At 40.8% G+C, this 23,696-nt stretch overlaps 2 protein-coding genes across 6 annotated transcripts; one reads left to right on the forward strand and one right to left on the reverse strand.

Annotated features, from left to right (window-relative positions):
- Positions 1-1,473: 1,473 nt before the first annotated feature.
- RNF212 (ring finger protein 212) lies at positions 1,474-14,492 on the reverse strand. 5 transcript variants are annotated; one of them, XM_081857722.1, is made up of 10 exons: positions 14,097-14,492; positions 11,490-11,551; positions 10,658-10,732; positions 9,037-9,093; positions 6,709-6,776; positions 5,949-5,994; positions 5,155-5,218; positions 3,977-4,049; positions 2,550-2,758; positions 1,474-1,625 (listed from the first exon to the last, which is right to left on the reverse strand). In XM_081857722.1, the coding sequence occupies exons 1-10, from the start codon at positions 14,206-14,208 to the stop codon at positions 1,558-1,560; spliced, it is 834 nt and encodes a 277-aa protein (XP_081713848.1). In that variant the 5' UTR covers positions 14,209-14,492; the 3' UTR covers positions 1,474-1,557. The 5 variants fall into 5 exon arrangements, with proteins under 5 accessions (XP_081713848.1, XP_081713847.1, XP_081713845.1 ...); XM_081857721.1 differs by having other exon boundaries at positions 5,949-5,997; XM_081857719.1 differs by having other exon boundaries at positions 5,949-6,015; positions 14,097-14,491.
- A 680-nt stretch (positions 14,493-15,172) lies between these two features.
- NANP (N-acetylneuraminic acid phosphatase) lies at positions 15,173-18,760 on the forward strand. The gene is made up of 2 exons (XM_081857724.1): positions 15,173-15,555; positions 17,697-18,760. The coding sequence occupies exons 1-2, from the start codon at positions 15,466-15,468 to the stop codon at positions 18,417-18,419; spliced, it is 813 nt and encodes a 270-aa protein (XP_081713850.1). The 5' UTR covers positions 15,173-15,465; the 3' UTR covers positions 18,420-18,760.
- Positions 18,761-23,696: the final 4,936 nt, after the last annotated feature.

The following is a 23,696-nucleotide window of genomic DNA, read 5'->3' on the forward strand; positions in this document are numbered from 1 at the left end:
CCCCGGTCTCTCAGAACTTTGGTAAGTACACATAAAAAATTCCTACACTGCTTCCTACATACAGTATATATGACTCCCAGAAATATACTTGTGCTCAATGTGATTTACTCCCAGGTAAAGGAATGCCTCAGAGTAAATTCATTATTACTTACTTCTAAGTAGACACAGGGTTGTAATGTATGTTCACAAACTTTTATGATGGTAACAAGTCTGCATACTTTGCAGTGTTAAATAGCTTTTGCAAAAGGAGAAGTCTGAAGGTATATGTATCAAACTGGTGAGGCCATAACAGCATCCAGTCACTTAAAAAAACATGTTTGCTTTACAGCTAAAGTTCTCAGCGTATCAACAAGCTTTAATGTAACAGAGGATTAACAAATAGCAGGTCACTAAGATTTCCCCAATGAAACCAAACTGTCCCTGAAACTGACCAGTTCTGCATTTTCATTGTCAGGTTAATCTTTTAAAGGTTTTGTTACCCCCCCCTACCCCTTTTAGGACAAACATTCTAATCTGCAAGTAAGTTCAGATGGAGATCTTGTATTTTAATTTGATAGCCATGTCCAAATTAACACATCATCTTTTTTATCCTGGGTGAACAAATGTGAATTACCGGTAACTACAATATTCACAATTGCTGACAATTAGACTAGCCCAGAGCTTTCCAAGCTGTGTGTTGTGATACTTTAGTGTGACATGATACATTAGTGTGTCAGTTGCACTGTGCAGATGTGTCACACAAACCCTCCCAGGGCTGGAAAGGGATTAGTTTAATTTCTGGTTTGCTAGTAAAACTGAATTACTGTGTCGCGAAATGATGCATGTCTAAAAAGTGTGCCACCAACATTAAAAGTTTGGAAAGCTTAACAGGTCCACTCAAAAAAGAATGTTCTAATAATGAGCTGTGAAGTACTGTAAAATTTAAAAAATACATCCCAGCAAAGAATTGGGGTGGGGGTAAGCAAAGATGACATCAGAGCCAATTCCAGCTAATCTTTAACCCTTTTCCACAGGGCAGCTGGTGGTCAAAGCCCTTATAAGAAGGATCCTGATGCATTGCTATATTTTAATGTGGTTTCATTCATGTATCTTTCTTACCTCTAAGCCGCCTTATAAGGACTTGTATCCTGAAAGGTGAGGTCTGAATGAGCTCTACCTTTAAGCGGCACCTTCTAGAGCCTGGCCAGACACATCCAGTTTAATGGAGGTTTTCTGCTTTGTTTCTCCACTTTTACCAGGGGTGCAAGCAAAGCAGGAGCGAACAAGCATCAGCATACTGTTCAAGCCTGAACAACAAACCAGCAAGCCTGACTTAGTATGATGTGTGAACATACCTTCTGATTATTAAAATAATGGGAGCGGTGTTCTATCCTTTGGGCTCTAGGTTGCCCCCATTCCAGGGACCACAGGAAGATAGCCTAGCTTGTATTATTTTGTTTTCTCCGAAAGAATAGCACAATAAAAAGCAATGACCAAAAAATGTAACTTTTTAATCAAGCCAGATACTGTACAGTGGTATGAATCTTTATATATATTTTTATATACATTTTAAAATATTCAGCGGATGAGTTCTCTGTTGAACGGCGTTTGCAGGTGTAATGAATGTCCTGGAAGACTAGTGGAACCTATAAAAGGAGAGATTTAAAACTAGAATAAATTTCATCACCCAAAATTAAATGCATTATTCATACACATTAATTATCACAATAGCAATTAAATAAACTGAAAATGGAAGAAATCATATTGAGCCACAAATTCTTAAAAACTCGCTTTCAACCTAAAAATAAGGAAGGTTCACATTTTAGTAGCAGCAATTCCGCATGTGGCCAATGCCAGATATAATTTTGACATCATAGAATGTCATTTAATATTTATTTCTCCAAATATACCTGAAGCGTATATAACCCGAGGTACCACTGTATATAAATTGTTGAACTAAACTGATTGATTGATTGGAATAAAAATAAGTACTCTGTCTCCAAGGCTATTGTGTTTCCCTTCCCTATTCAGGGTCTATTTGTGTGTCAGGGGACCTAGAAAAGCCTCCTCCTAATCCACCCATGGTATCCCCCTTTTTTGCTGTTGCACTTGCCACAAGGAGGTTTGCCAGGATGGACCTTCTCCTCTGCCCCTGGGCCTCTGCCCAAAGGATAGAACACCACTCCAGGGACCACAGGATGATAGCCTAGCTTGTATTATTTTCAGAAGGCAATTGTTTGCCAGGCTTACACAGTGGTATTACTGCCCCAACAAATCAATACAGTGGTACCTCAGGTTACAGACATTTCAGGTTACAGATGCTTCAGGTTACAGACTCCGTTAACCCAGAAATAGTACCTCGGGTTAAGAACTTTGCTTCAGGATGAGAACAGAAATTGCGCACTGGTGGTGCAGCGGCAGCGGGAGGTACCTCAGGTTAAGAACAGTTTCAGGTTAAGAACGGACCTCCAGAACGAATTAAGTTCTTAACCCAAGGTACCACTGTACAGTGCACTTTACATTAAAAATAAATTTAATTTTTGATATGGTCATTTCTGTCACTCACTAACCTTGCTTACCTAAATTCTGCCTTTGTAAAAGATTGGGAAGGCTGATCGGATGTCTTGTCACTGATGAGAGTGAAGGTGTTGGTGTGCATCGATAATGCTGCATAGTTCTTTGTCCAAATCCATCTGGCGTTTGATCTCTATTATTTTGTGTTGATACGAATGGTGACATATAAGAAGTCTCCCTATTTGGCATTCTTAAGGACAATGACCTAAAAAGTAGAAGGACAAGACAGTGTCTATATCTCATATTGAGAAAGGTAGGCCTATTGTATAATCAATTCTAGCAGGATGTACATTTTTGTTTAGCAAGAGGCATGGCTTTTATTATTTATTTGCTACATTTATAGACCGTTAAACATTTAGTAAACTTTGTATATTATGGAAATGACAAAACAAAAAAGTGATAAATTACATCCGCCTCGCAGACGTTCTAAGTTGCGACTGTGGCAAACCCGGAAGTAAACACTGGGTTTGCCATGATTCGTGCATGTGTGGAAGCCACTTCTGCCATCTGCGTGTGCGCACAAGCGGCTGCCTTCTCTACACATGCGCAGAAGCGTGTTGTTGCCAAATGCGCATGTGCACAATGACACCTCTACTAGTGTCTGGTTTCGCCCAGCCGACAGGCCTCCGGAACGAATTATGATTGTAAGTAGAGGTTGTACTGTACTGTTAGGAGATACCCCTCAAGAGAAAAAAATTGCCAAGGTACATTCCACATATTTGGTGAATGTATTCTTGGAAGTTTTATTCTGTCAGAATAAAAAAGAACGGAGATATAAAGATTAGGACTTCGTTTTCAACAAAGTAAACATTTTATTAATATTTAACACAATAAATAAAAAATTCACAAATAAAAATTTCAAGCAGGATATATTTGAATACGGAGGCCAATTTGGATAATAACTTTTTTCTTTGGAGAAACAAAATTCCTAGATGTGAACCGCCCTGAGATCTTATGAGGAAAGGTGTTAAATAAATAAATAAATAAATAAATATTCAATCCAAGTTGTTCACCACTGCTTTGCACAGCTATTGATGCACCCACAGCCTGGCCACTCACAGACGAGTGAGTGGCAGACAGATTGGGTCTGATCCCTGGGCCAGCTTCAGGCTGGTAAAGCAACAGGGCCAATATCAGGCCCTATGCCAGCCAGGATTGACTGTGAGAGTAGCTTGCGGTCCTGGGCAGGTGACACCCTGCCCCCACCCTGTCCTCGGAACACCCCATTTTTGGGCCAACCACCAGGCTCTTTTGATGTGGATACTGTGGGCAGGCAGAAGGGAGAGGCTTGTGCCACTGGCTGGCAAAATTGAGTGGAGGGATGCACAGTCCTGCATAAAGGGGTATGGCTTGCAGCCCAAGGTGGAAAAACACGGCCCTTGCGTTTCAAAAGTTGACTCTTACTGCTAAATTGGTTTGTTACCTTACAGAGCCTGATGAACTGTTTTGAGAAGAAGTCATTCCAGACAATTGAGAACCTCTCCATGTAACACTACCTGTAAACAACATTCCTGAATATATTAGAACATGAAATAATTTAGATGGCATACTACAATATTTTGAAAGCACATATCTAGAAACGCATAAATTTAATACAGTGGTATCTCGGGTTACATACGCTTCAGGTTACATACACTTCAGGTTACAGACTCCACTAACCCAGAAATATTACCTCGGGTTAAGAACTTTGCTTCAGGATGAGAACAGAAATCGTGCTCTGGCAGCGCAGCAGCAGCATTGGCTAAAGTGGTGCTTCAGGTTAAGAACAGTTTCAGGTTAAGAACGGACCTCCGGAACAAATTAAGTACTTAACCCGAAGTACCACTGTATACCTCTTGAAAAAGTGAAATGTCAATGTATCCTTTGGATTACTCGAAATTATCTACTACATTTGAAGCCAGCAAGATGATTGACAGTCAAACTTTCAGCAACAATGTTTTTACCATTATAAATGGGCCATGGTTTTGTAAAAAGTTACAAATCCAATGATAACATTAAAAAACAAACAAACATGATCTACTATATTATTTTTCTGTAATTTGGTTTTTTTATTATCTTCCTAACTATATATGTTCCTCTGGACCTCACTTATATATTGATGGATCAAATTTGTTAAAATACTTCTACATATGATGAAAATGAGAACAGTGCTTCTTCCACAACAATTAGAAACTGAAATCTACGTAGTCCAAAGCACTATATTTATTAGAAAAGTCTGAAAACTTTTCACCTGTATGAATCTTAGTATCTAAAGGCTGACATATATGGTATAAAGTTCACCTAAGTATTGAGCAGACTAGCCAAGCTACCCTTTGAACAGAATGTAGGGTTGTTAGACATTTATTCTAGAGCTGGGTGAACAAATTTTTGCATGATTCTCTAAAAGGAATTGGCTCCTTCAAGTATTCAGTCTGAATTCCTGAAAACCCTCAAGGAATTTTTGAGAGTTTAAAATATCATCTCAGCTACCTTCTACCTTGTCCCATCCTCAAGGGTAGCAAGTAGTGGTAGGTGTGCATAAATAAAACCATTATCAGGGTGCAAGCTAAATTATACCTATTCCTGCTCAGCTTTTAAATATTGGTCATGATATCTTCTTACCCATATGCCCATTCTGAGGAGGGCTTATCAATGATATCCTGGTTGGTCCAGCAGCTGTTTCGGTCTAGATGTATTCAGAAAAATTGACAGTATAATATGTAAAAACATAGAAAATATATAATTTCAGTTTTTTTAAAAAAAAACTGCTGCTGTATCATGGACATTTTAGCTTGCCAGTAATTTGATTGTTTCTTGACAAGGAGAGATATTATTAACTTGTACTACTTTAATTCAATAAAGTGCTTTATTAACCTATTTTGTATTTACTAAAAGAATATGTTAAGCAGCTTCCAAGAGGCTCAAGCTATCATGCAAAAAAGTAAAACAAATAAAATTAAAAATTGCAATAAAAAATTGCAAAAACAATAAACGTAATAAAAAGCACTAAGCAAAACAATTAGCCAGCAGAACAGAAGACAGAGTGGAAGGCAAGGGTTTTAAACCCTCCAGAAGAAGAGCAATTACAAAGCTCATTTCACAGTCTCAATGTAACTCTTGTTTCTCACTGCTACTAAGGTGACAAGCCCCTTCTGAATAGTCACAATCCAAGTGCAAATGGGATCAGGAAAAGAAGATTGGAATATGTAAGGTAATGTAAAGAGACCCACACAGAGAAAACCTATTCCACAGTGTCACCCCCAAGCACAAACCCATACGTTGCTATTGCCGAAATTGAGTATCCTCTCATATTGAAGCCACTCTCCCTGCTGACACATCACTTTATCTATCTGGGAATTAGAGTGGAAGATTCATAATTACACCTAATTTGACACAGAAAAGAGAAGGACACTTACTTTCCTCACTGAAGACGGCACATAATCTGTTTCCATTGGTGAAGACCTACTGATTTGAGATTGAAAGCTGCTAAATGTTAAAATAAAACACCATTAAAGATTTTTTAAACCACTAAGCTTGCCATGTTATATTTAATTTGTTTAGTTATAAACAACAGAATATTGCAGCATCTCTATGTAAAACTATACCTTATTAAAGCTTTTTTGGAGTGAACTTCTATCTTATATGAAACTATATAAGATCTCATGCCATTTGTCCTTTTTCTAACAGGCTACAAGCATAACTGCATTCTTCAAATACCTTTATGAATAATTCAGTGGTTAATAATTCCTTTAGAGATTTACAGTACAATCCTTTACATGCCTACTTAGAAGTGTGCCTGCTGGGTTCAATGGTGCTTACAGTTAAGTCGACATGGAATTGCAACTTTTAAAGTTGCTATCAATGATAAGCAAACAATTCCATCAGATCACAAATATATATCTTATCTGGATTCCAATGAAGCAATTTTTGCAGATGATTTTGAAAACGGCACACAAAAAATAAAACTCTCATAAGACTGTACTTGAATGTTGACGGGATTTCATACATTTCTTTTCCATTTAAGAATACATTATTTCTGTTGTATCATACCAAAGTTCCACCCAATACAGTGTAATATTTTCTATAATGAAATATTTTCCAAGAAGTACACAAAACAGCTTTACCCCATACTATCAACAATTAAGTGGTCAGGCTAATAATTAAAATGTTGCTTACTGTTGCACTTGCTGTTTATGTTGCATTTGTTGTGTTGCTTTCTTAAGATATCCTTCCAATTTTGTAATCTGTATAGAATAATGTATTTCAGTAATTTAACCTTCATGATTTATGCTGTCATCCACAACCCACTGCAAATGTCCAATGGTCTTTAACGAGATTGAGAGTAAGTGGCTTGCTGCTCATAGTCATAACATTCTGACTAGCAGATGAAACAAAGGGCTGGAGTGGGCAATCATCTCTCTAAAACAAGAACCCACTGCATCTATCCCACCTCTTGGCATGTACCGTACTAGCCCGAATATAAGCCGCACCCACAAATAAGCTGCACCTTTAAAATTGAGGAGGGAAAAAGAAAAAAAGACAGTATCTGGGCTGCTTCTGGGGGGGAGCTGTGCCGCTTTGCCAGCAGCATATGGTTGCGAATATAAGCCGCACAGGCAGAATTGGGGGGGGGGGGGAGAGTGCAGCTTATATTCAGGCCAATACAGTAATGTAATATTAATAATACAAATGTGTAAGTCAATCTGTTGCATTTTAGTAGTATAATATAAATCTATAAATATAACTTCCTCTAACCTCCCTCCAGTATTTCATATCAACTAGAATCAAGGTACCTTTGAGGAAGGCCCTTCTCTCAGTCCCACCACCCTCACAGGCACACTTGGTGGGGATGTGGGAGAGGGCCTTCTCGGTGGCTGCTTCCAAACTTTGGAACTGCCTTCCCTAGGGAAGCTAGACTGGCTCCCTCCTTGCTGTCCTTCCGCTAGCAAGTGAAGACTCTCTTGAAACAAGAGGCTTTGGAGAACTGTCTGCTTTTAATGAAAGGGCTGGGGCCGTGCTGTTTTTATTGTAATTGTGGACATGTTTCACACAGATTACCATATTTTTCGCACCATAACACGCACCCGACCATAACACGCACATAGTTTTTAGAGGAGGAAAACAAGAAAAAAAATATTCTAAACGAAACAGTGGATGTATGATTTTTGTGGTTCATGCTGTGGCCACAGACATGTGATCTGACGGTGAATTTGGGGTAGCCCAATGCAAAAATCTTGAGGATCCATGTGGATCCGTGCTTTGTAACCACGTTTTTGCACCACTGCGGCCCCAGGCAACAGTGGGTGTGTGATTTTTTTGGTGCAAGCTGTAGCCATGGACATGCTATGTGATCTGATGGTGAATTTGGGGTGACCCAGTGCAAAAATCCTGAGGATCCATGTGGATCCGTGCTTTGTAACCACGTTTTTGCACCACTGCGGCCCCAGGCAACAGTGGGTGTGTGATTTTTTTGGTGCAAGCTGTAGCCATGGACATGCTATGTGATCTGATGGTGAATTTGGGGTGACCCAGTGCAAAAATCCTGAGGATCCATGTGGATCCGTGCTTTGTAACCACGTTTTAAGTGGGGAGGGAAGGAAAAGCACTCAAGGGACAAGGTGCACGCGTGGGGTGGGTGGAAAAGGATGCTGTTAATAATGCAGAAGAGGGGTATAAGAGAAGGCTCCTCTCCTCTCCCGCTTTGCTCCTTTAAAGGCTCTGCTTCTCTCCCTCTTCCCCAGCTCGCTGAAAAACTTTGCTGCTATTTAGCCAGCTGAGTGGGGAGGAGAAGGGACAGAGAGCCTGCTTGCGAAAAAATTTGCTGCTATTTAGCGAGCTGTTCTCTCCCTCCTCCCCAGCTCACTGAAAAAAAAACAGCTCCCTCCTCCCGCTCGCTGAAAAACTTTGCTACTATTTAGCCAGCTGAGTGGGGAGGAGAAGGGACAGAGAGCCTGCTTGCAAAAAAAATTGCTGCTATTTAGCGAGCTGTTCTCTCCCTCCTCCCTGGCTCACTGAAAAAAACAGCTCCGGACTCGTGTAAGTGGCTCCTCTCCTCTCCCGCTTTGCTCCTTTGCAGAAGCAGGCTCTCTGTCCCTCTCTCCTCCCCACTCAGTGGCTCTTCTCCCGCTTTGCTGCTTCAAAGCGAGCCACGGAGGAGGGAAGGAAGGGGAACCATGGATCCTCTGCTGACTGCAGCAGATCCCCCCACCATCCGTAGGCATTCGCTCCATAACACGCACAGACATTTCCCATTACTTTCTAGGAGGAAAAAAGTGAGTGTTATGGTGCGAAAAATACAGTATATATATATATATATATATATATATATATCGTTTTAATCGGTGTTCAATTGCATTTTAATGATTTATTTTTCTATGTTTTTAGTAGTTCTTGTTTTTATCTGTAAGTTGTTTTGAGTCCCATCAGGGGGAAAAGGGGGTATAAATATATATATACGAAAGCATATATATATATATATATATATATATATATATAACACAATACCTTTCCTTTGTAGTTTGCTAATAACCGTCTTCTGTGTTTTTCTTGGAAATGGGCAATCTAGAAAGGAAGAAAAATAGGATTACATGTCATTCAATTATGTTGCCATGATGAACAACTAGATGAACAACAATAAAAAATAAGAGAAACTATATACCTAATGCTAATTATCATACCCTTTCTTTTAATACAGCAGCAAGTATGCATACTTTTCCAGAGCCAGTTCACTCTAAGGCCACTATTCTGTTCTCTCCAAGCAAGAAACTTAAGTTGCAGAACAATTCTTCAATGGCATCCAGCATGATGTTCCCATGCCATTTTACCATTGGGCCTGGTCTGGCCATTCAAAATGCTAAAGGACAGAACCTCTCATACTTCACAATGGATCACTCAGTGAACTGCTCGTCTCAAGGCCTCCACATGTGGCAGCACTCAAGTGTCTATTGAGAATATTGTGTGTGTGCATGCACATTAAGAACTGAGAAGAAAGTGAGCTGATTAAAAAATATTGTTTGTATTTGTTTGGAGATTATGGGTTTAAGTTGTTGGCTGTCTCACAGCTTTGCCCATCTGAAAAAACAAGTTGATAGATGTCACTTTTTAATTAGAAAAGTTTGTCATAATTAAACCCTGTCTATCAAGGACAGTGGCCATTGTTTCTTTGAAGCCTTTGTACTGCAATACAAATCAAAGGCATCTGCAGGCTATAATTAGTCAGGAACTTCTTTGAGATTCAGATTAAAGGAGGAGCAAGACAAAGAGACACACCGCCATACAGGAGGGAAATGAATCAACACAAGTCTCTATGCAAGAAAGTTACAGCATAGAACTGTAAATTTGATCAAAATACTGGATGCAGTTAAACCTAGTTTTCTTTTCTGTACCTTTGCTCCTATTTGGGGAAGTGCCTTGTGTGTATGAAACCTTCTGTTCACTCCTTTATCCTAAGAACCATTTTAAAAAATCCTTTTAGGAAACTTTTTCATGATATCTGATAATATACCACCCATGTCTAAAGGTCAAGTTCCAAACTAGTTTGAATTGTTCTTGAGGGGACACCAGATAAATTTTAATTGCTGGATAAAATTATGAAGGCCACTTCATAATTACTGGATTATATATAATTTCAAGTTCTTAACTACATTTTTATTAAAATATTTTAAATTTTGCAACAAACCATTAATGTAAGAAATGAAATAAACTCTAAAATTATTTAGATGAGAATAACTGTGTTAATTTACAGGTAGGTAGCCGTGTTGGTCTGCTGTAGTCGAAACAAAATAAAAAAATTCCTTCCAGAAGCACGTTAGAGACCAACTAAGTTGTTATTGGTATGAGCTTTCGTGTGCATGCACACTTCTTCAGGTACCTTCAGATACTAATTTTTCACTTAAAGCTAAATTAAAGTTCTCACACCTATGCTCTATACCAAAATGCAATTTTATTGCACAAAATATTACATTATAAGTAATTTCTAATAACTATATGATGTATTCTATATTCATTGGCAATACCAAATCCATTAAAAAATTTCTTCTTCTGGGTTGGTGACAATTTGATGGTGAAAATCATCTCTAGCATACTCCTGATGAAAAATCACTCCAATAGACAACAAACAACTCACTTGTGTGATTTCTTTGGAATATGTTTTGCATAATCCATCTATTTCCATAAATAGCAACTGGATATTTGAATTCACCTGCAGAGAAACATATTACACATGACCAAAAAACATTCAAAGCATATCAATCTTTTTGAAATACAGTGGTACTTTGGGTTAAGAACGTAATTGTTCTGGAGGTCTGTTCTTAACCTGAAACTGTTCGTAACCTGAGGTACCACTTTAGCTAATGGGGCCTCCCACTGCCACCGCGCTGCCGCCACGTGATTTCTGTTCTCATCCTGAAGCAAAGTTCTTAACCCGAGGTACTATTTCTGGGTTAGCAGAGTCTGTAACCTGAAGCGTCTGTAACCCGAGACACCACGGTATACAAAAATAAGCTACTTTGCAAAACAAAAACAAAAACACTCAGTCTTGCATACAGCACAGAACATAAAGGGCAATCTCAAAGTGCTACCACGATACTAATCTAGGCTCTAGGTCCCAGTGCCAGCACAACATTGGAATTATACTAGCAAAGGTTTTACAACCAACCCTGAGTACTCCACTGTACTTTTTTTTTTTTTTTTGCATGTTTCTTTTGTGAACCACTAAGAGATTATTTACAGAAACTGGTATGAAAGTCATATAAATAATAAAAAATTGTTACAGAATAGTTACAGAACTAGGTAGTTGGTCTGGGATCAAAATCAAAATACACTTTTTAAAAGATTATGTTCCAGTGGAATCAGCAGGACAAAATAACTAAGTTTTAAAATAACAATAAAAATATTTATGTTACTAAGCATTTGTAAATCCTCAAACATTGTAGTTGCAAGCAACTGTTTTTCTGTACCTTTTTGGAAAGGACTATTGTACGACAAGGAGTTCTGCAAATCACACACTCATCTTTTTTACCTATAAAATAAATATCAATGCATAGTAAATGTTATTTTGATTAGCAAATGTGTGTTGTAACCTTTGATGAATTAAAAATATAAATACATGAATACATACATGAATACATACATATATTGCACCTTAAAGATAAACAGATCTATTAAGGCATAACATATATTAGTCTTTAAGGTGCTACCAGACTTTTGTTGGTTTTGCTGCTGAAAGTCGCCTCACTTGCCAGCAAGACATCCTGTGAGCAGAATTCTGCAGAATGGATGCTTTTGCATTACAAGTGGAGAATTCAGGATTCAAGACAGGATGTTAAGGCTGCAGTCTATAACTATTTAGCTGGGAGTAAGCACCATTGGAAGTTACTTTTGAGTAGACATGTGCAGGATGATTGTATTTTAAGTCTAGATATTGCAATACTCCCACTGAAATCCGCCTGACTTAAAATACGGAGAATGCTGGTGTTACTCTTAAAATGTGACAGATGCACATAAATAAAATTGTTTTAATTTATTTTGTATGTGCTAATGCTAAGAATTGAGTGGGATAAGTAAATAATGGTTATTGTAATAACTGGTGCCCCTAAGCAATATCTTCATGACTTTTCAGCCACAGGAAAGAAACAACAGTATATTTGTTTCTCAGAGTACAGAGTTGAGATGGAGGTTGTTAAGGCCTTGCAACTCTACCCACTGATCAGATACATTTATTTACAGTATAAAATTATTTATAGATTAAGCCCTCATGCAAAATCTGAGGGTGGTATTGTAGCACCCTGCTTGTGGTTAACGCTTAGCTGGAATGAAATATTCAACGCAGCAATAGAGAAATTAAAATAATAATTTATTTGTCAGACAAATAAATGAGAGGCTCAGTGGTATATGGTTACCAAGCTCTGGCCTGGCCTCCTGCCATTCTGGCCAGCACTTATATTTCCTTAATCCAGCCCCCTTGCTCCTCCTGTGGCTGCCTCTGTCCAATCAGCCTGGTTGAAATTCCTATTGGCTGTTTGCTAGAACCAATCACAAGAGATACACCCATTTCCTCGCCCTTTTATGGAACACAAAGAGCTATATATTGTTACATCTATAAATGACAAATAAGTAGTAATATATCTTACATATGTCTCAACAAGGAATCTTAATTACCAGCTCACCTCTTGCCCTCCTTGCCCTATTGCCTTCTAAAACAGATGGTTAATCTTAAATTTTTATCTTCAACAGATGTCAAGGATCTTGAGTTCACATCAACATTGAAAGATCTCCTTCATTTGATGGTTTCTAAACAAAAAGGCCTGACAACTATATATCAGGAGTGCTCGATGGCGTCTCCTGTCTGGCAGGAGGCTGGGCTCATTTGCCCCTCTGGTCTCCTATTGCAATATGACTCTATGAAATAAGAATCTAGCATTTCTTAAATCCTTTGCATAATTACACTTAAGCCAATATATTTAAGCTAATATATTTCATACATTATCATAGGTAGCCTTTTAAAAGGAATAAGGCCTTTGTAAAGTAAAAAAGGAACTCAGTAAAAAAACAGCTTCAAAAGAAGCCTCTTCAGTTTACACCCCTCCTTTCACAGCCAGCTAGATGCTTCTCCATTGCTCCTGGCCTTAGGAAAATACGGCTCAAGTTTTAATGGGAGGCCCATGGTGTTATTTTACCCATTCCTAATTGTGTTTATCTCTGCTTTTTTTATCTTCTGTAACATGTAGGATCAGTGTCCTCGCTCTCAGCCTGTAATTTCCTTTTTTTTACGACTTTGAGAATTGTTTTCTGCTATAAATCAGGGGGCCCCTTTCCTAGGAGGAAAAACATTGCCAAGGCCTTTTAGGCAGCTGGTCTTTTGCCTGGCATGAAACATTTGAAAATCTTTAAGCTTATTTTAAAATGCAAGCCCTGATTAAACATATAGAAGCTTTGATAAAAATGCAGGCTTATGATTAGATGCCTCAGTATACAACAAAATTCATGATGAGATAAAATACTATTAAAAACAATACAGAACAATAATTAAAAGCTTAAATCTAAATTAAAAGCTCATCTTAAAAGCTTAATACTATTGGACACAACGGACAAGCTTGTTGACACAAAAAGGAGACATTTTAAGGTTAGAAGTGAGGATGCCTGAGATTGAGAATGGCATATGCCAGTTTGCATTGCTGCAGCTACTTCAGGGCTAGTTTGTAGGTCCAATTTTTATGAAGGACCCCCCCTCCAATAACTGCCAGTACCCTGTGCCATGAACTGCCTTGAGAATTAAAAAGTAGACTTGGGTTCATACTGAGGTTCTGCCTTTGACCTATCACTTGAGGTTCCTTAACATAATATTCCTTTAGAGCAGCTGTGGGGGGGACGGGACTTCCATGTTTTTGTTGAACTACAACTCCCATCATCCCTGGCTGTTGGCTATGCTTGCTGAGGCTGATGGGTGCTGTAGTCCAACAACACCTGGAGGGCCAAAGGCTCAGCACACCTGTCCTAAGAGGCAAGACTCCCTCAATTCGTGTATGTTCTTGCAAAAGTAGCTATTTGTAGAATAGGGAGGCTACCTTTCCGGAGGCACTGCTCACAGACAACATGGCCGCAGTTGGTCAGGCAGAACTTTTGGGCGGCTCTTTGGGGCTTCTGGAAGCAAGCATTGCAGAACACCAGGGCAGCCATGAAGGGAAGGGAGGCGAGCGGGTTTTATCTACAACCCGTCGACGGAGCCATAGCCAGGAGGACACCTGCGCTGCCCCTTAGCTCATTCACTTGAAAAGGGTTTTTCCAGCCCCTCCCGAGGCGCCCAGGAGACCCGCCTCCTCCTCCTCGCGGACGAGGCAGCTCGCCTGAGGTAGAAAGAGCCGCCTTCGTCCCCCGCCCCCTCCCCGCAAGAACGAGCAGCGCCGCGGCGCCCCTCCCCCACCACACCAGGTTGAGCGCTGAGTCAGGAAGGGGGCGGGGAAGAGGCAACGGTGACGCGAAGGTTTGGCTCCTCCCTCCGCTGCCGACGACGTTCGTTTGTGAAGGGAGGCCGCAGAGATACGGAATTAAAATGATAGAGTGGCTCTGTCACTGCTGCGATAGGTCGTTTCTGGGTCCAGATAGGGGGGGACAAAGCATTTTTTCCAATGCCTACCATTGCGCAACTGACAGCTGCTACGTGTTATCCATGGAGAAATGTGATGTGGCATCCGCGCCTGAAGCAACAGGGAGGAGTAAATAAAGTTCCCCGCCCCTTCTCTTTTAACACAGTGTCACGCCGTGTGGAAAATAATCGTCGTTTATTTTATTTTATTATTTTATTTTTTTATTTTTGAGTCTGCTCTGCCTGTCCAAATCCGGTTCCAACAGTTCTGATCCCTGTATCGCCTTGGAGTACAGTGTGAAAGCTGAGAGAAGCTTACAAAGTAGTCATAGCTGTCAACTTTTCCCTTTTCTTGCGAGGAATCCTATTCGGAATAAGGGAATTTCCCTCAAAAAACGGGAAACGTTGACAGCTATGAAAGTAGTAGCCTTGCCATGTGATCCATTGACCATATTGCAGGGGGAGGTCAGGCTGAGATTAAGCAACCTATGATGGGCCACCGTTAAGGGTCTTGAGGCTGGCTTACATTTCCAGCTCAAAACGAAGCCCATGCCAACACTCCCCAAAAACGCAACCCGGAAGGACCCGGAAATTGGCTGTGTGCGTTGCTCTACACTTAAAAGTCTATACGCCTGGGTCTATCTGAGAAGCCCACAGGGACGGGAGTTCCGACGGGCACGTCCCGCATCCCTTTAGAGCGGTCTCGCTTTTTCTCGGGCGTTGCCAGTTCTCGCGAGACACAAGCAAATGAATCGGCCAGCTGAGCTTGCATAGCTGGCAGGGCGGACGCGGCTGTTTCCTCCACCTGCGAGACCCGCTGCGACTCCAGTGGGGCTGCTGCTGCTGCTGCTATGGGGCTGCAAGGGGTCAAGGCTGTTTTCTTTGACTTGGACAACACGCTGATCGACACCGCCGCCGCAGGCAGGAGGGCCATTGAGGAGGTACCGGTTGCACCCAGCTCCTCCCTTCTGGTCTTCCTCCGTTAAAAAAACACAGCGCCTAGGAAGTGCAAGTATAATAAGCTATAAAGCCTTATTGCCAGACAGTTCCTGCTCTGAATCTGTTGTGGATTTGTGGTTTTTAAGGAAGTAAAGTACCGGTACTTTGCAACTTCTATCTCCCGGACATCTCGTGCTAAGGGGACCCAGTGCTGAATCAATATTGGTCTTTAGTTAATTAAAGTATCTATGGCCTTTTAAACGGGGCGCGGGGGCGCAGAGGCGTTATTCTTTTTGTTAGTTCCTGTGTTATGCATTTTTGTGTTTTTATATTGTAAGTCACCCTGTGATCCTCGGATGAAGGGCAGTATAGAAATTTAATAGATAATAATAAAGAATGTGATGGTGATGATGAATGCAGCAATGCCACACAGCCAGCATTCACTCCCAGACACGACTTTCAAGAGCACAAATTCTATTGGATTTTCTTTTACAGCTCTTTCAGTCATTGCTGTTGGATGTTTCATCTGTTTCACTATGGATCTCTTTCTTGAATATTTTCAAGGAAAGGTCCTGTTGCCCCTTGTAGGGGAGGACGCGCTGTGGGTATTTTGCCTGTCCTCTCTTAGGACATCTTTGTACCTGAACAGCTGACTTCTGAGGGCCATGTGAAGAATGCTGACAAGTTTAGGGATACCGGGGTGCTACCTTATACCAAGTCTGACCATTGGTCTATCAGCTTAATCCATATTGGCTACACTGACTGGTCGGTGAGTCTCCAGTTGGTAGTCTCTTTCAGGCTGACCTGAAGATGCTGGGAAGATCTGAAGATGCTACATGCAAAGCACAAGCACTGAGCCACAGCCCTTAATGTATTAAGTACTCATAAGTAACAGCAAGTAATCAGAGGATAGATGTTTGTTCTTGGCCATTGACCAATTAATCCAGAAAAAGAGAATGTACCTTGACACTTTATGTACTTTATGCACAGTACGATAAAGGCCTTGCCTTTTTTTAAAAAAAAATTGCAGTGTGTGAGAGACCGAGTAGTTTGGAATTCACATGAAGAACTTGAAAATAGTGTCGCCCTTTGGATATGCGGCATAATGTATTTCACAAAATATGCCATGATTTGATTTTGGCATTCTAAATCAAAATGCTTACTGGGGTTAATGTCATTTACATGGGCTCTATTATGGTAGTGGTTAAAAGGCTTTGTGTCCTTGCATAGAGAAAGCTCTAGTGTTCCAACATCCCACCTTGCAGAAATTAACTCATGTTGTAACAAAAGGAGAGCTCTTGTGTAAATGTAGAATAGAATGGATAGCAGCATTGCTGTTTCAGGATGAAGGATTATAGGACTGCAGGTGCAGTATCCTTTTATTTAGTTTTTGCTGCTTTGCTGACTTGGTTGGACAATATAAGAGGACAACTGAGAACTTGTAGGTATGGGCTGTAGCAATTTCTAAATAATGTATAAGTTGTTATGGCTGAAATACATGAATTTCTTGATGTGTGTTACACTGTAAATTACCCCTGGAATTGATGAAGCATCCAAAAGTAATGGCTGAATCAGTACTAAAAGAGTTGTGCTCTTGAAAATGGTGTTTGTGAGATGAATACGTGCTGTGTGGCATTGCTGCATTCATCGTCATATTATTAATACTAAGTAATAATATGATGAGGAATGCATTAAATTTCTATACTGTCCTTCATCTGAGGATCACAGGGTGGTTTACGGCCAACATAATAACAAACAAAACACACACACACGTTTAAAAGGCCATAGATTGTTTAATTAGTCAAAGGCCTGCAAGAAGAGGAATGTTTTTTGTCTGGTGCCTAAAGATATGTAATGAAGGTGCCTGGCAAGCCTCCCTATGGAAATCATTCCACAAATGGAGAGCCACTGCATGTTGCCACCCTCCAGACCCCTCGTGGAGGAGGCACATGAAGAAGGCCCTCAGATGATGATTGCAGAGGCGGTCCTTGAGGTATTGCGTTCCATGTGGCAGTTTATTGGATCCATGCTGTTGCACATTCTGGTGGAACATCTTTTAGATATAAGCTGTTGTCCAGTACAGAGCAAACCAGTAGAATCTTCACCAAACTGATCCTGTTCTGTTCTAACTTTCACTTCATAGGTGATAAATGTCTTGCAGTCCGAGCATCATTGTGACGAAAAAGAAGCTCACCTGATTTGTGATAAAGTCCAAGCCAAACTCCTCAAAGAGTGCCACGATCCTTCTAAGATGTGTATTACTGACTTAAGGATTCAGCACTGGGAAGAAGCGATACAAGAAATAAAGGGAGGAACAGCCAACCGCAATCTAGCTACAGAATGTTATTTCCTTTGGAAAACTACTCGCCTGCAACATCTGACCTTGGCAGAAGAGACACGGGGGATGCTCAGCAACCTTAGAAAATATGTCCGTTTGCTTCTGCTGACAAATGGAGACACTCAGACACAAAGAGAAAAGATTGAAGCCTGTGCTTGCCAGCCATACTTTGATGCCATTGTTGTGGGGGGAGAGCAAAAAGAAGAGAAACCAGCATCATCTATATTTCGTCACTGTTGTGAACTTCTAGGGGTTCAGCCTGAGGATTGTGTGATGGTTGGTGACTCTTTAGATACAGACATTCAAGGAGGCCTGAATGCAGGTTTTAAAGCAACAGTTTGGATAAATAAAACTGTCACGCCTCCAAAAGACACTTCTCCAGTCCCTCACTATATTATTTCATCTGTTCTTGATCTTCCAGGACTTCTACAAAACAAAGGAGATGCTAACTTAGAAATTAACCAGTTGGCTGGTGTTTGTAACGTGTGTGATAGTTCCGCTGAGGAACCTAGGACTTTAACCTGCTAGGATTCATTTGAAAGGGCATTTTTACGCGTGAAGCTTGAATCAGCTTGTTACTAAGTAAAATACCTACAATGTACACTTGATTTCTACATTGTTACAGTAGGACTATTTGCATGTAACACAAACAGAATGGAAAGCATCTCTGTTACATGCAAGATTGTAGAAGGCAGTATAAAGATCTGTTTTATGATTGTGGAATTAAATCCTAATTGTTCAAAACCCCATTTGGACAATCCAGCTTTGTCCTCTTACATATTCTTGTAATTCTGGGTTCTCTCGTTCATTTTTACTGTGTTTTGCAGTGATTGTTCTCAAATAAAATGCTCTCAACATCATCAGTGAAATGGTCCCTGCCCTCGTATATATGCAGACCCATTTATCAGAGATATTAAGTAATCAGCTTTTTGTGAGGTAATATATTTACATTGACTAACACTAGCATTTTAAAGCAGTGTGGTGATGACATCCCTATGTGATATAATCCAATAAGACGTGCCTTCCTTGGCTTGCTCAAACTTCCTCAGATGTGTGGCTCTTTGGAGTTCAGCTTATTCTACCTTACAATGACAATTTTGTGTGTCATCTATGTCAGTGCTGCTTTACAAAGAACATAGGTGCGGCAGCTCACTGCCGCAAGGGGCTTGCAGTCTAAAACAAGCACAGGGTGGCTTCAGAAGAAGGGTGTACGAGGATGCATGGGTAAGGCAGGGACAGAGTATAGTATTACTTCACTTACACATACTTCTGCTTAGTTATAATAATGTTGTAGCACTGATTGCTTTGGTACTATCCTATGCTTCAGAAAATAATGTAAAGTGGGACAGGGGAATGTGGGGCCCTTCAAATGTTGGACTCCAATTCCCACCAGTCCTAGCCAGCATGGCTGTCAGTCAGAGATGATGAGAATTCAATGCAATACTATCTGGAGGGCCACAAGCATAAAGAGTAAGGGACTAAAGCCATGATAGACGATTCCAGGTGACTTAGCAAGCTTCCATACGTATGGAGTATAAAGCAAGGCAAGGCCATATGTTTTTCAGCTATAAGAAATGTGTTTCATTAGCTTTGTCCAAGAAGAGCTAAAGGATACAAACCTAGTGATGGTAGCCAAATGGTTCATTATACTGTTTAAATCTAGGGAATGCAGCACAGAAGTGGGTAAAGCCATGGGGAAAGGATTTCAGGTGGGGTAAAGTAAAGGGAAGAGAAAACACATTTTGCAATGGCATAAACCATGAGGAATATCCATAAGGCTCTCCATATTCCACAAATGTGTGGATTACTTGCATATGGGTACAGCAGCACACCTGCTGAGGGTTCTCTGGATTGAAGTCAGATCCAGCCAAATTCTTCGGCAGGGTGAAGTGGCTTACTTCAAGAGTCAACAGCTGGGAAGCTACTTCAAGACAGTCATTTTTTAGTTTATTGTTACATCTTTTGTCTCACCATGGATGAGTGATATTTAGATTTGGTTCCCTCAGACTGTTTCTTGATGAGGGCTTGGGCTTATCGACAAATAATTTATTCCATAGAATCCTTCAAGGACTGTGCTGTTCTTTCTTTTGAGAAACGGAGGTGGAAAATCTGGGGCCGCCCAACTTTGTTGGACTAGTAACTCTCATCAGCTCCAGGCAACATGGCTGATGGGCAGGGTTGTGCGGAACTGCACTTCAAGAACATCTGGAGGACCCCCGGTTCCCTAGCCTAGAAAAAGAATGACATCAACCTTCATTCAAATCTGATTTACAAGTGACTGCCAGGATAGATTACTGTCAAGTAATCTAGTTGCCCCGAGGTACCAAGACCGCAGGAAGCAATGGGAGACAGAAATTTCCCAGAATAATTGCTAGATATTTCATTCTTCCTCATGTCACCAATAACCCATTAATCCTAAGCAACGATATTTTCTAGAAAAAGAGGTGCTGGGTGAACATCTGCCTTGTTTTCTTAGAATGGCAATGGAACCCACCTGAGAGGTGCCGGAACTAGAGTCCCAATGAGTTCCAGCTGGGGGAAAAAGTCCTGATCCTTAACATACTGAATAACCCATTAGTCCTACCCATACTGCGTCAGCTCAACTGAACACTCTGCTTTAATTCTTAGTGAGCGTGCTGATGAACAACATATCTGATAGATTTGTTTTTACAGTACAGTGGTACCTCGGGTTACATACGCTTCAGGTTACATACGCTTCAGGTTACACACTCCGCTAACCCAGAAATAGTGCTTCAGGTTAAGAACTTTGCTTCAGGATAAGAACAGAAATCGGGCTCCGGCAGCGCGGCGGCAGCAGGAGGCCCCATTAGCTAAAGTGGTGCTTCAGGTTAAGAACAGTTTCAGCTTAAGAACGGACCTCTGGAATGAATTAAGTACTTAACCCAAGGTACCACTGTATTTGTATACTGCTTTGCAACCACAATGGTTCTAAGAGGTTGCAGACAGGACAGGTTCAATGAAGATGCAATCATACCTGCCATTCTGTAGGTGAGGGGTAGGAAACCGTAGCCCTTCAGGTGTTAATGGACTATGGTTCCCATTATCCCCGTTCATTTGCCATGCTGGTTGAGGCTGATGGGAGGTGGAGTCCAACAAGATCTGAAGGGCCAGAGTTGCCCCACTCCTGCTGTAGGTGGAGATTGTGACTTTGGTTGACAACCACAATTGAGGGTTCCCATGGTTCTGTTCTGGTTCCCTCTTGCAATAAGGAAAATAAAGAATCCAATCAGGTTTAGGAGAACCTGAAGCTGTTCCATTATTGGATACTGCAATTCTCACTGTGTCGCTGTCGAGTTGTGCTTCTTTCCAGTAGAATCCTGCGTGCAGCTTATCACCTTTCCATGCAATTGGTAGCTGAGCGTTCAAAATTTAAATGACATTAAAAAGGTAAGCACTCTTCCACCCCACCATCAACAAATTTAAATCTATTCCACATTCCATTATGGTGCATCTATACACATGGCAAGGTATCGGGGCTGCATGCATGTATCTAACCCCACTATGAACTGCATCCAGCATCATACATGGGCACCTAGTCAGTTGTGTGTGTGTCCTTAATTGTCATGTTCCTTTTATTCCCATTTTAGGTGGTGGTGGATGACAGCAGGGTTTGCATGTACAGCTGCATGTGTACACAACCTTGGTGTGTGGAAGGCACAGGAGAGGCACACAAGGGTGATGCCGATGCCCCTCTGTGCATATGAAATCACTTGTGAGTATTTGAAGTTGCCCGTATGTGCATCATAACCCATGGCATGGAAAGTCCAGAGACGATACCCATTCAATACTCTGATAATATCAGAACATATCATTAGGATGTCTATCTGTCTGTTTATTTAAACTTTTACTTTCCATGAACATTACTCTTTAAAAAGTATTGGGAGTGAGTGTTTCTCTCCCCCCCCCCCGCTCAAGTTCTAGTATTTAACTTCTCATCCTTTCTAAATTAACTATTATGGTACCTTAATTTTTGTTCCCTTATGCCTCTAACATGACTTCTTTTTCATGATTATATATATAGGCTTTCTTGCCAGGGTTAGGGATTTGGAGCGATTGCCACAAACATGTTGCAAGCTTTTGTTTTCCAAACTGTTGATGTTTTTCACTGTCTTTTTGTGGGCATTTTACTGAGAAGGGTCCTGAATATTCTCTTTTTTGCTTTCAGTATGAAAATGCATCAACAACAGAAGTGACCAGCTTCTTTCCTGCCTGCAACTGGATGAAACAACCACACTGTTTGCTTCTATTCTAAGCTTAAATCTCAGTTACTTTGAAAGTATCTGATTTGTCTATATCTGAGTCACAGATGCATTTTCTAATGCATTTATACATTGATTAAAACCTTTCAATAATTCTGTTGTGAAATGTTATTTCATTCTTGCGAAAAATCTTTTTTGTTTGTAAAAAAGCAGTAAAACTATTCTGTTTTATTTATGCCAGCATTTAAAATTAGGGTGAACTATATAAAAAAATAATCTGAGTGGTATTCAAATGAGTTTTACTCACGTTAGACCCACTGAAATTAAGGGACCTAACTTAGTCATGTCCACACCAAATGAAACTTAATTAAATACTGCACTCTCTGTCAAACCAAACTTTCTCTGAATGGTTCTCTGCCATCACCAAAACCCCAGCATGTCAGATTGTCTTTTGGCTGTGAATCAATTTCAGCTTTCCATATAGCATACACTTACCAGGTTCTGCCATTAGGTAGTGTGCGGCAGCCACCTGGCATGGCAGATGCTGGTAGGGGGCAGAGAGTGGCAGGGAGGTATTCAGGGGCAGAGTTGTGTGTACCATGTAGCACATCTGCACTCCCTAAATTAATATACTTGCTTCAGGTGCATTAAAGGGTGCTTTCCTGTTGTGGGTGTTGAAGTAAGATTGAACTGCCAGTCTATTGGGCTTCTGTATAAATGGAAGAACATTTTGGTTTTTTGCCTCAGGCGGTAAAATATCCTAGGCAGGCTCCAGATTTGCTTAGGTTATGAAGTATATTTTTCATTCCATTGATACTAACAACACAGCACACCTTGCTCTTTCTTTCATGGTTCCCTCCAAATGTTTTGAACTAGTGGACTGCTGGCAAGTTTCCAGTGGACCACCTAACTGGAATCCTTGTATAGAATTCTGGTCCATAGCTGTCAACTTACAAATTTGAAAATAAGGGACCAGCAGCCTTGAAAATAAGGCAGCCAGACAAAATAAGGGACCTGCAGCCTCACCTGATCCAGGCACTCCAGTCTTCCTGTCCTCCTGCAGTCTGGTCAAACTCATGCTGGTAGCTTCGAGAACACTGTCCAACCAACTTTGTAACCAGAGGTTCAACTGAATAGAATCTGAATCACATGCACCACAAGGCCTATGCAGCCTCAACTTATGATGGCTCCCAGGCCTGGCTTTGCACTGCAAAGTTTACAGCAGCACATGCAACAAAATGGTGTCCAGCATTCAAAAAACCCCTCAGCTTCCATTAACTAGCCACACACAAGGCATGCAAGCTCCACCCCCAGTCATTCTTAGACTTCTTACTGGGTGAGCAACACAGCCAAGCAACACAGTTGGAGCCTCCCTCCTCCCTGGCCTGCAGGGAGGGAGGGAGAGGAGCTGCTTCCTTTGAAATTTAAGGGACATTTAAGGGACGTCTATCAATAAGGGATAACAGCGGGACATGGCGCTGGAATAAGGGACTGTTCCTTCAAATAAGGGACACTTGACAGCTATGTTCTGGTCCCTGATTTCATCTCATAAGATATTTGTGATCTTAAGTGTTCTTAAGCCTTA

Source organism: Podarcis erhardii (assembly GCF_964252035.2).
Source record: "Podarcis erhardii genome assembly, chromosome: 3".
In the NCBI taxonomy this organism is placed as follows: domain Eukaryota; kingdom Metazoa; phylum Chordata; class Lepidosauria; order Squamata; family Lacertidae; genus Podarcis; species Podarcis erhardii.